The sequence below is a fragment of the Sorex araneus genome, chromosome 3 (assembly GCF_027595985.1).
Source record: "Sorex araneus isolate mSorAra2 chromosome 3, mSorAra2.pri, whole genome shotgun sequence".
Lineage (NCBI taxonomy): Eukaryota > Metazoa > Chordata > Mammalia > Eulipotyphla > Soricidae > Sorex > Sorex araneus.
In genome coordinates, this window is record NC_073304.1 from 41,722,405 (window position 1) to 41,735,000 (window position 12,596).

Genomic DNA, 12,596 nt, shown 5'->3' on the forward strand with positions numbered 1-12,596 from the left:
TCTATGGTAGTGCTATGGGGCCACTCCTAATGGTGTGGATGTGACAGGCACAAGCATGCCAGCAGTAGCATATTGTGATAAAGAGCTCCTGATGGCAGTGGTGATGGGGGTCTCCAGGGGCCACACCTGACAGTGCTGGTGGAGAGGATGCATGCCAATAGGAAGACAAAGCATGTCTTCTACTGCTTTTAAGTTATCTCTGCTGCCCATGGTTTTACTTTCTAGTGTTTTTCTAAAGCCTAATATTTAGGATTTCTGAGCTACTTAGCTAAACATTTCAATTGTCATTTTTTAATTTTTTTGTAATGCCAGGAGCAACAGGGCCCTATGCTTTTTAGACATGTGATTTACTTCCTAGCCTTATCCCTAGCTTGTAGTTGTCTTTGATCTTATTTAAATAAATACTAAAAAATATTCATCATCGTAGTATTAAGTTTGAGTTAACATCGTATTTTCAGTTGCAGTTTATAAATGGGGGAAATAGTAATGTTCAGAATTATAGCATATATACATTTACAGTCTAGGGTTTTAACAGAAATGTATGTGTGCATTTAGTTACTTTTATCAGTCTCTTGCTTTTGAGACCTTTTAAAGACTGAGTACCAGGTTACTTTTAAAAAGACCCTGGGGCTGGAGCGATAGCACAGCAGGTAGGGCGTTTGCCTTGCACACGGCCAACCCAGGTTTGATTCCCAGCATCCCATATGGTCCCCTGAGCACTGCCAGGAGTAATTCCTGAGTGCAGAGCCAGGAGTAACCCCTGTGCATCGATGGGTGTGACCCAGAAAGAAAAAAAAATAAAAAGACTTGATTACAATGATAACTTTCCTCTCTTTGGGGGCCACATCCTGTGTGCTCAGGGCATACTCCTGGCTTTGCACTCAGAGATTACCCCTGGTGAGACTGGGGGACCATATGGAGTTCCAGGGAGCAAACCTGCATGCATAGCAAACTCCTTTCCTGATGTACTATTTCTCTGGCTTCTAACTCATAACTTGAATCATTCCCTCCCATTCTCACCACCCCTCTTCTTCTCCCCACCCCTTCGCGCCCATCTGTAAAGTCAGTATAATCGTAGAGCTGATGTGACGGGCTTTTAGGATTCACTAGTAAATTATTTAAATTATAAAGTAAAGTGCTTAGAATGATGCCAAGTATTTAGGAAGCCCTGGATGTTGGGTAGTTTTGTTAGAATGCATAATTCTTTTACATAATACACCACTCCAAGAGGGTATGTTAATTCTCTTTTATTTGTTTAAATTCAATTTTTTCAAAATGTACAGTTGGGACCTTCTGCTCACGTATCTTCCTGTATAGCTGGGGCATTCCCACCCTTGGTGTTTCTGGTGTAATGTACTTGAGCTCTGTCCTTTTAAACCACCGTAGTAACTGATTTACTGTGGAGCTCCTGGAAGGCCACCCTGGCCAGAAACCCTCGAATCTTGAGCCTCTCAGATACTACAGTATGGGTTAATAAGCTCAACGTTAGGAGCTTCCTGGCAGAGCTTGGTGTAAGTGACTTGGTTATTGGGCTGCTCTTGAGCTCTGTCTTTGGATCACTACTCTTTTACCTTGATCCTGGATTTGTTCACTGTGTCTTTGTCTTTCTTGACCAACTTCCCAGCATCTTTTTCCTGTCATCCTTGGGAGGCGTGGTGAAACTCAGAGGGTCAAAGGATAGCAGCTACGGCCACAGCAAATCACTAAGATTTCACTCATTTTAAAATTCTTACAAAGCCTTAGGTTCTGCCTTTCAGTCAAAACTTAACAAGCATTACTTATCTCAGTCACACGAAACTGGCCTGGCTCCCTTTCATAGGTGGTTTTTCCTAGTTTTATGTGTGGGTTTTTGTTTTATGTTTTGTTTGGGGGCCACACCCAGCAGTGCTCAGGGCTTGCTCCTGTCTCTGTGCTCCAGGATCACTCTTAGCAGTGCTGGGGCACCATATGTAATGCGGGTATTTAAACCACACTGGCCACATGCAAGTATCTTATCTTCTTGTTCTAGCTCCCTTGCTCCAGGTTCTGTATCTTTATATATGTTTCCTTCCATCTGCTGTGTTGTCCTCTTGCCATCTGTTCAGGGGTTAATTTTTAAGTAAAGTTTCCATGATAATCACTTCTACTGTGATAAGGAAATCTTCTGTATAAATTCAAACTATTTACTCCATTTCTTTTCTTTATCTCATTTTGACTTGTCCTTTACTAAATTATAAGATTCTTACAGACCTTATTCACCTATATAGGTTTAGAACTTAAAACAATCTTGGCACTTACTAGGCACTTGTTTATGGGATGAATACAGCAAGCCGAAAGGTATTTATTTATTATTTATTTTCCCTCTTGCCATGCCAAGGATCAAAGCCTTGCATAGGAGGGCACATATGCTCTACCACTAAGTGCTCTACCACTAAGCTACATCTCTGGCCCTAAAAGGTGATATTTAAGAGAAATAGTACAGCAGATAGGGTACTTGCCTTGCTTGAGGCTGACCCATGTTTAATCCCTGCTACCACATATGGTGCCCAGCACCAACAGTAGAGATCTCTGAGCACAGAGCCAGGAGTAAGGCCTGAGCACCACCAAGTATGGTCCAAATACCAAAGGAAATAAAAGTTGCATACTGGTGAAAACATTCTCTACGGTTTTTACAGTGACCCAGGACACCTTACCTGATCAGTTACTTAAAGTGAAATCATTTATTTATTTGTTTGTTTGTTTGTTTGGGTCACACCCGGCGTTGCACAGAGGTTACTCCTGGCTCATGCACTCCAGAATTACTCCTGGCGGTGCCTCGGGGACCATATGGGATGGTGGGAATCGAACCCGGGTTAGCCGCATGCAAGGCAGACGCCCTACCTGCTATGTTATTGCTCCAGCCCTTAAAGTGAAATCTTTTAAAGATTGAGGAATTGGATCAGATTGAGGGGAATCTATAGGAATGGCCAGCTTATCACCAGCAAAATTTGTGCAAATTTGTGAGGTTTGATCAGGAATAGTAGATCTATTTCCAGTAACACAAGTGATGTCTTCAGTTACTGAATTCATAATTTCACTCTACAGTTTTTTTTCTTGCAGTACCATGATGCCTCAAGTGATGAAAGTAGGGATGAGTTTGCAACTAGGAACTGAGATACTTTTTTTTTTTTCCCTTTAATTGAGGTATCATGATTTACAAAGTTACTCAGCACTGGAATTTTACAGCCATTCATGATCAAATTCCAGGCATGTAATTTTCCAATGTCAGTTCTGACACCAGTATCAGAGATCATTCCTAGCTGGACTCTGGGACCACTTGCGGTGCTAAGGACCAAACCCAGGTATTCTGAACAGTTTTTGCCCTTACTACCTAAAAGGCCCCCATCCAAGCATATTTTTAAAATAAGAATTCCTGGGGACTGGAGCAATAGCACAGCGGGTAGGCATTTGCCTTGCACGAGGGCGACCTGGGTTCGATTGCCAGCATCCCATATGGTCCCCTGAGTACCGCCAGGAGTGATTCCTGAGTGCAGAGCCAGGAGTAACCCCTGTGCATCACCAGGTGTGACCCAAAAAGAAAAAAACTAGAATTCCTAAGTCTGGGGTGAAGTGATAGCACTACCAGTAGAGCACTTGCTTTGCATGCAGTCAGCCAGAGCTTGATCTCTGGCAGCCCAAATGGTCCCTTGAGTACCACCAGGAGTAATTTCCGAGTGCAAAGCTAGAAGTAACCCCTGAGCATTGCCCGGTGGGTGATTTCCCCACACACACTTCCAAAAAAAATTCCTAAGTTTAGGTCTAATACCAATACCCAGCATATTCGGGTTTTGTTTTGTTTGCGGGCCACACCCAGCAGTGCTCAGGGCTTATTCCTGACTCTGCACTCATGTATCACTCTGGCAGCCTCAGGTGCCGGGGACCTGTGTGGGCCACGTGCAAGGCTAACGCCCTACCCGCTGTACTATTGCTTCAACCCACCTATACCCAATGAGTTAACTAGTATTTAAGAATACTTCAGAATTGAGTGCTTCAGGAAGTTCCTGCTATTCTGTGAGCTTCATTTCCTCATCTCTGTTGTACACCCCCCCCCTTCGCCCCCATCTTTCCAGCCTGAGCTAGGGATTGAACCCAGAGCTTTGCACATGCACATGTGAACAAGTACTTTACCATGGGGCTACATTCCTGGCCCCTATTTCAATGCTTTTCTAATAACATAGGATCAAATTCTAGCAGAAGGTTTGATGTCCTTCCTACTTCACTCACTTCTATTTAACAAGTTGTTCTCTTGCTTTCATTGGCTGGTAAAACAGATACTTGAAATACTAAGATCACTCATTAATTTTATTTTGTATGTGTATTTTCTCTGGTAGTTCATTTTTTAAAATTGTGACACCAGGGGGCTGGAGTGATAGCACAGCGGGTAGGGCGTTTGCCTTGCACGCAGCCGACCCGGGTTCAATTCCCAGCATCTCATATGGTCCCCTGTCCACTGGCCAGGGATAATTCCTGACTGCAGAGCCAGGAGTGACCCCTGTGCATCGCTGGGTGTGACCCCCCCCCCCAGAAAAAAACAGGTATCTCTTGGGGCTGGAGCGATAGCACAGTGGGTAGGGTGTTTGCCTTGCACGAGGCCGACCTGGGTTCGATTCCCAGCATCGCATATGGTCCCCTGTCGCCAGGTGTTACCCCAAAAAAATAAAAAGTAAAATTGTGACACCAGAAATTGCTTTTACAACTTACTTTGGGTCTTAGCCTAGTTTTGTAGCTGGAGTAGAGGCATAGACTAAATAGTGGTGCTTTTACATTTGTTAATTTAACCTTTATTCTAGGTTGTTTGATCTCTTGCTATACCCATAAATGTACTCTTAAAAGTTATCGAAAATATTTGTGGGATTGTTGTGAGGCTTGGAAATGGAATACTAGGAGACAGCTTATGGGATGTTTGGTAAAGTGTCGAGTCTGCTTGTGTTACCTGCCCACTTAGTGTTTATATTCATTTTTGAGGTTTGACTTAAAATTTTTGATAAGCATAAATCAATTTTCCAATTAAGCAGAACTCATGTCTTTTTTTCATCTTTGTATTTTTTAGATTTTATGCACTCTTTACACGTTCGTGTTTCAGAACCAGAGAGAGACAGTACAGAAAGCAGGGCATTTGCCTTGCATGCAGACAGACTTGGCTCAGTCCTCAGGACCCTATATAGTCCCCTGAGTCCCCAGGAGTGATCCCTGAAAACAGACCTAGGAGTAAGCACTGTGTCTGCCAGGGGTGCCTCCCCACCCACAAAACAAAACCATGCAATGTTTATGAAATTTTGTGGCTTAGATCTTATTAGTCTCATGACACCTATGGGTGTTTTGTTTTTTTATGGAGATACATAATAGGCCATCTTCCTCCATCGATGTATCACGTGATACTTAAGGTCTTTAAATTGCCAAGGAAACTTTGTTAACCAGTATAAACTTGTGTCCTTTTGCTCTCAGATGTGAAGTTCTGCATTTTATTATGCAGTCAGGAAGAGTTAGTCTGTTACCAGTAAATACTTAAGCCACAAAACTGGGCCAAGAACTTCCTGTTTTGTCAGATTTCCTTTTAGGGAAAAGAATGAGCTTAGAGTTGATAAGCCTGAGTTTCATCTCTCAGGCTTGAAAGAATCTCTCCAGAAATTTGGAAGTTATCCAGCTATCTAGGTGGGAGAAATTTAATGGCACGTCATGTCTACACATGAAGTCATTTGTCAGAAATCCTCATTTAGATTTGGTCATGAGTGTTGCTAGGAAAGAAAAGAAACTTTTGTCATCAGAAATTGGCATATGACTTGCCAATTTTATGGCATGCCTTTTGGGCTTTCCATGTCAAACATGTTACAGTTTGTGAGTGAATCATTTTCTGTTAAGGAATCTGTGGAGTGGCATTTAGGGCTTACTCTTGGCTCTGTGCTCAGGGATCAGTGAAAGGTTCTAGAGCAAAATCAGGTTCACCACATGCAAGGCAAGTGGTCTACCTGCTGTGCTATCTCTTTGACCCTTGGAGTTCTTTATTCATCATGGACACTTCTCTTATAAGCTGTGTGACTTATTTTTCCCTATAGCTTTTCTTTTTTATTAACTTTTTTTATTAACTTTTTTAGGAGAGCTTTTAAAAATTTGCTTAAATCCGGGCTGGGGCCCTAACTGCACTGAGCCAGGCTGAAATCTGGCTTCTGGCGTAGATTATGTTTGTGATTATTTGTGTTTCCGAGTAGATGGTATTAAGACTGGTTTGACTTTGATGTTGGTTTTGCTTCTGTTTTACAAATAATTTTGGATTTCATTCTGTTCCATTACTGTATTTTGTAGTGTAGTCATGTTTTTGGGTTGGTTTTCTTTTTTTTTTGGTTTTGGTTTTGTTTTTACAGTATTGCTTTCCTATCTAGGGCGTAACCTGCAGTTAAGCACCAGTGAGGCTGTGGTGAATATTCAGTAGTTTTTTTTAAATACTAATTTCCCTTTTTGCAAATTTTAGAGCTAATGATGTACACACACCTCCTCTATTTGATTGGAATTATATTGTTACATTGAAATTTATAAATCAGTTTATGAAAAACTGATGCTCTATTCATAACAGATTCCCTAAAATTTTATGGTTATATTTAGCATAAAGTCTCGCTGAAATTTGAATGTACATCTAGTATTGTACTCCTGGTTTTGGTGGCATTTTAAATGGTATGCAAACATTTTACAGTTTGTATAAAGTAATTCTCTGCCCCTGGTAACAGTTGCTAAATTTCAAGGCTCTTTGAAACCTAGCTGGGGTAGGGGGGGTTTATTGCTTCTTGAACCACCTCCAAAGGTGCTGTGAGCTGCTTGCTACCTGAGGTACCTAGTATCTCACATCTGTGTCCTGCATATAAAGCATGCGTAGCCCTTAGAGCTATTCCTCTGATCCCTAGATTTAATTATGAACTCTGAATGCTAGTTTTGTTATTTCAAAACTTATGGTTACAGTGGTAGAGAAAAAAATTTCAAATACAGAATATAGGAAGCCAGGGATGGAACCCGGGTTGACTGCATGCAAGGCACATGCCCTACCGGCTGTACTCTCCTGCACTCAAATACCATGTTTCTATAAATTAACTGAGCCTCCAAAATTTATCTTATTTATAACTAGATGTTTTTGTGGGTTTTTTTTGTTTTTTTCTTTGTTGGGTCACACCCAGCGACGCTCAGGGGTTACTTCTGGCTTTGCACTCAGGAATTGCTACTGGCAGTGCTTGGGGGACCATATGGGATGCCAGGGATCGAACCGGGTCGGCCGCATGCAAGGCAAACGCACTACCCGCTGGGCTATCGCTCCGGCCCCTATAACTAGATGTTTTTTAAAAATTAATAGGTTCTCATCTTTTGGGAGGGCGCATCTGGCAGTGGTCAGGGGACTATATTGAATGCTGGGGATCGAACTCCGGTTAGCCACTATGTCTCCAGACCATCAACTTAATGAAATTAAGAACTTTGTAACAGTAGTTGTGAACCAGTGTATGCCTTATGTTTCAGTTAATTAGTATAAATTATTTTATCTTCTTAATACGTAGTTTAACAGTTGAATGCCTGCTGTGGGTTCACTAATACAAACACAATTCCTTAGGGCTAGAGGGATGTATCAGGTGAAACACTTAAGTTGCCTGTGGCCAAATGACGTTCCATCCCTCTGTCCCACATGGTCCCTCTCCAGTCTGCCAGAAGGCATGATTTCTTAAGCCCTCTCAGGATGAAATGTTTGAGAGAGAGAGATAATTTTTGTATTAAAATTAGGAACCAGAGGAATACACGAATAGGGAGTTTGCCTTGTACGTAGCCTACCTAGGTGTACTCCCTAGCATCATATGGTCCCCCAAACATCGCCAGGAGTAACCCCTAAGTATCGTCAGGTATGGCCCCAAAACAAATCAAATCATGATTTTTTTTTTAATCATAAATGATGACAGGCCAAATAGTATAGCAGTTCAGTCACTTGCCTTATATGCAGCCAACCCAGGTTCTATCCCTGGCACCCCATTTGGTTCCCCCAAGCCCTCTAGAATTAAGCCCTGAGTACTGCCAGGTATGGCAAAAACAAATCCTAGCAGATGTATATACATGTGATCATTAATATAAGTTTTTCCGAATTAGGCTGAATACCTGTGGGTTTTCTTTTGTTGTTGTTTTTTTTTTTGCCATACCCACTGTACTCAGGAGTCACTCCTGGTGGGGGTGGGGAACCCACATGGGTGTCAAGAGAAATTGACCCCTTGGTCTGCTGTATGCAAGGCAAGCACCTTCCCCTGCTGTGCTGCTTGCCATTTATCTAGATTTATTTATCATATGCCCTTGTATAATGAGGTTTAAGTGAAGTCATCTTTGCTAATTTTTATGTGGGTGTTAATAATAATCCGGAAGAGCCTTGGGAAGCTCCCCATTACAGTGATACAGTGATGAATACCTGCATTAGTACTAGTTTTGGAGTTCTGGGAAAAATGTGAGGATCACTTTAGGAATTTCCTTGGCAGGTGGAATATAGCATCTTTAAGGGAAACATAGATAAAGGTCAGGGAAATTGTTGAAGAAACTAAAGCACGTGCTTTGTATGTAGGACTCCTGTCATACAATATAACACATGGTACCCTAAGCAGTAACGAGCACCTTTTTTATTTTTTTTTTTTTTTTTTTTTTTTGCTTTTTGAGTCACACCCAGCAATGCACAGGGGTCACTCCTGGCTCATGTACTCAGGAATCACCCCTGGCGGTGCTCAGGGGACCATATGGGACGCTGGGATTCGAACCTGGGTTGGCCGCGTGCAAGGCAAACGCCCTACCCGCTGTGCTATCACTCCAGCCCCACGAGCACCTTTTTTTAATGAGCACTTTTTGGTTTTTGGTTTTGTTTTTTGCTTTTTGGGTCACATGGGCGATGCACAGGGTTACCCCTGGCTCTGCAGTGAAGAATTACTCTTGGCAGTGCTCAGGGGACCATATGGGATGCTGGGAATCGAACCCGGGTCGGCCACATGCAAGACAAACGCCCTACCCGCTGTGCTATCACTCCAGCCCCAAGTAATGAGCACCTTGACTTCACCTAGAAAGTCCTGAAAAGAAGAAAACAAAATCACCCAGTTAAGAAATAGCTGAAGGGCCAAGGAAATAATTTGAGTGCTATAGCGCATGTTTTGTATAACAGAGACCTCTGTTAAGTCCCCTTGCCCAGCATGGCCGCTACCCCAATGAACGTAACAACTAGTATACTGGCTTGGGCTTAATTTTATTTTTACTAATGAGTTAATTAAGCATTGATGGTAATTTGATTTTTCTCATTTGTTTTGCAGGTGTCTTGAACAGTAGAAGTAAAACAGTCATCAGATAAGTATTTTTGTACTTTTAAGGTATTTGGAATTGTTAAAACTTTTTTTGCCATATTTTTAAACAACTAATCAATAGTTATTGATAGTTGAGCTTTAGGCATATTTCAATACCAATCCCACCATCAGCATCAATTTCCCTCCACCAGTGTTCCCTCCATCTCCACCTGTCAATTTATAGGCAAATTACAAAGTTTCAGTGTTTGCAGATATCATGTTGTAAGTTCTGTTGAATCTGTGTAAAACTTTGTACTTTAAAAACTTTTTTCCTTTTATCTTTTAGGTGCTAGTATCAAGAAGATTTACAGCAATAAAGTACTCCATCTTTCAAAAAAAACAACTATGATCTTGTCAAAGTAAATTTTTGTTTTTCAAACCCCCTCCTCCTCCGAAGATTTACAGCAATAAAGTATTCCATCTTTCAAAAAAAAAAAAAAACTATGATCTTGTCAAAGTAAATTTTGTTTTTCAAACCCCCTCCTCCCAGAAGCTAATCTTTTTTTGGGGAAGGGAAACCACACCCAGCAGTACTCAGGGTTTACGCCAGCTGTGTGTAAGGCAAGCACCTACCTGCTATATTATTGCTCTGCCCTGAGAAGAGTAATCTTACTGGTGCCATTGCTATTTGGGACCTAGCTTTTTATTCTAATGTGTAGTAAATATGAAAATCAACTGTCTGCTTTCATAATAGCTGAATATTTACCTGACAATTATGGCATCTATAATAAACATGACTTAGCTACTTGCAATTCCAGATTTCTTGAAAGTACTATATCCTTTCAAAGGAAGTTTTTCAAATATACTGATGGGAATTAAAGACCAGCTATCTTACACAGCACAATTAGTGTGCCATTCACATATTAAAATTGAAAGTGTAGAATAGCCTGGAGATTGGTTATCTTAATAAATCTGCAAATAGAAAAGCAGAAAATGATACTTGCAGACTAGAGTGATAGTACATGGGTAGGGTGTTAGCCTTGTATCCATCAACCCAGCACCCAGTATGATACTCTGAACCCCACCAGAAGGAATCTGAGCAGAGCCCAGAGCACTACTGGATGTGGCCCAAAAACGGAGAGAAAAATCACAGGTCAGTATGCCAGGTAAAATGAGTGACACTGGCATGAGAGCAATAAACAAGAGCGTGACCTGAGTTGAAACTGTTCATGCTTCTAGTATTACTGTTTAGATTATAATGGTAGGTTCAGATCAGTTGCACATTGAGACTTTTTAATATTGAGAACCTTTTAGTGGCAGAATAGAGAGTTTGAACCCTTAAAATCCAACCACTCCTCTCCACCAAATCTTTGACTTTAGGTGTTTTTGCTTTTTTGTTGTTTTTGGGGCCACGCCCAGCAATGGCCAGGGGTGTTACTCCTGGCTCTGCGCTTAGGGATCACTCCTCATGGTGCTCAGGGGATCATGTAAGATACCAGGGATCAAACCCGGGTAGGCTTGTGTGCAAATGCCCTATCCGCTATATTATTTCTCTAGCCACTCTACAAAATCTTTATCTGCATCCTGAGACATTACTGATAACGAGTTGAATAATGAATGACTGGTTCAGAATCTCTTTTTGTAGTATGTACAAGGAATCTTTATACGTAAACTATATTTCATTGCTGAGTATGAATTTCATTACCTTCACAAAGCAAGCAGATAGAAACCAAACATCATTACAAGACAAAAATTTAATGAAAATTGGATAATGGGGAGGTAATCCACAGGGCTAAATATAATTACATCAGTTTGTTGCTAGAAATTTAAAAGGCCTTGAAGTGTTACATATTATCATCATCTGATTCATCTTCTTCTTTCAAAGATTCCTATTAAGAGAAAAAAAGTTTTAATCTACAGAAACCTGAATTTTATTAAATACTTATTAATAAGTCCTTTATAACAAATGAACACTGTTCAATGCATGCCTTGTATGTGTGGTTCTGGGAACACTAACAAAAAGTGAAATTTAAAACAGGACTAAGCACAATCCTAATTAGTAATTTATGTACTTAATGTAAAATAAATTTTAAAATAGGATTTAAGTAAATTGAGTAAAATCCTAATTTGCATTTTATGCAGAGTTAGGTATTATCTTCTAACAATTACTAGTTCTACTAAAATGATAGGTATGATAGCACTGAGTGTCCTGAAAATATCCTTGCCATTTAACAGAAAATTTTGGAACTAGGATTCTGAGGATAACATAGAAAATGTCTATCCTTATTAACTCAGTTATTAAATATGTATCAACCAAGTCTCTCTTCATTCCATAATACCTTCAGCTACAGAAATTTTCACGTTATGGCTTACCTTAGCATATTTTTCTGCTTCTTCCCTTATATCTTTAGGGACAATCTCATGTCTTCCTTTAGTTACTGTAAATAAGTTAGGATATTATTAAAAGTGAAAACTAGGTAAGATTATTTGCAATACTGTACAATAACAGATCTGATTAGCCTAATTAGCCTAAGTTTAGTTCTCAAGTAACTTATCTTAAGTGTTATTGAGTGCATATGATATTTTTTAACTACTCACTTCTATAGTTATTGAGAAAAATGAAGATAGCTCAAAAATTACAGAGTATGTGGGAGGCCTCAGTTGATCTCCAGACCTTATGGTTCTTATACACCTTAGACTATGCACATTATTCAGGGACCCGAGCATCCCAGATGTGGCCCAAAAAGAAGAGTTATAAAAGTGGTTTCTTGGGACCTGAACAATAGCACAGCAGGTAGAGCGTTTGCCTTGAACGCAGTCGACCCGGGTTTGATTGCCAGCATCCCATATGGTCCCCTGAGCACCGCCAGGAGTAACTGCTATATATCACCGGGTGTGACCCAAAAAGCAAAAAAAAATGTGGTTTCTCAACATAAAGTTTATTGATAAAAAGTAAAGAGAATTCACAACTTTAGTTATTTAGTAAGTAATATGCAGTACTTGGCAATCTCAAAAATTACAGGGCAAATCTGTTCTGACATTTTGAGTGCTAGACCACATATTTTCTGATAACAGTTAACACTTATTTGGGCAAACACCTAACCATCTTACAGGGCTCTAATTTGGAAGTTCTTTCGGAACATATAGTGCCAATAATGAATCTTGGGCCAGCCTTCTGTATGTATATCACATTTCCAACACTTTCAGCTGTCTCTCTGGCCCTGGAACCCTTTCTTAAAATAGTTCCCACAACTGTAACATACTACTTTCTCTGTCTGTTTTGGGGTAACAATTAGGTGATGTTCAAAG

The 12,596-nt window shown here is 40.5% G+C and overlaps 1 protein-coding gene and 1 pseudogene across 6 annotated transcripts in view; both read right to left on the minus strand.

Moving 5' to 3' along the window:
• Positions 1 to 1,297: 1,297 nt before the first annotated feature.
• Positions 1,298 to 1,817, minus strand: LOC129403453 (40S ribosomal protein S25-like; annotated as a pseudogene).
• Positions 1,364 to 12,596, minus strand: part of PSMA3 (proteasome 20S subunit alpha 3) — a 32,063-nt gene continuing 20,830 nt past the window's right edge. For 4 of the 6 annotated variants that reach the window (XM_055131213.1, XM_055131216.1, XM_055131214.1 and 1 more), the window contains exon 10: positions 1,364 to 2,076. In XM_055131213.1, coding sequence (XP_054987188.1) covers positions 1,889 to 2,076 — 188 coding nt within the window. In that variant the 3' untranslated portion in view covers positions 1,364 to 1,888. Of the gene's footprint in view, positions 2,077 to 9,234; positions 11,177 to 11,660; positions 11,726 to 12,596 lie in introns of those variants that run through there. The other 2 variants (XM_004601780.2, XM_055131215.1) reach the window with 1 other exon arrangement.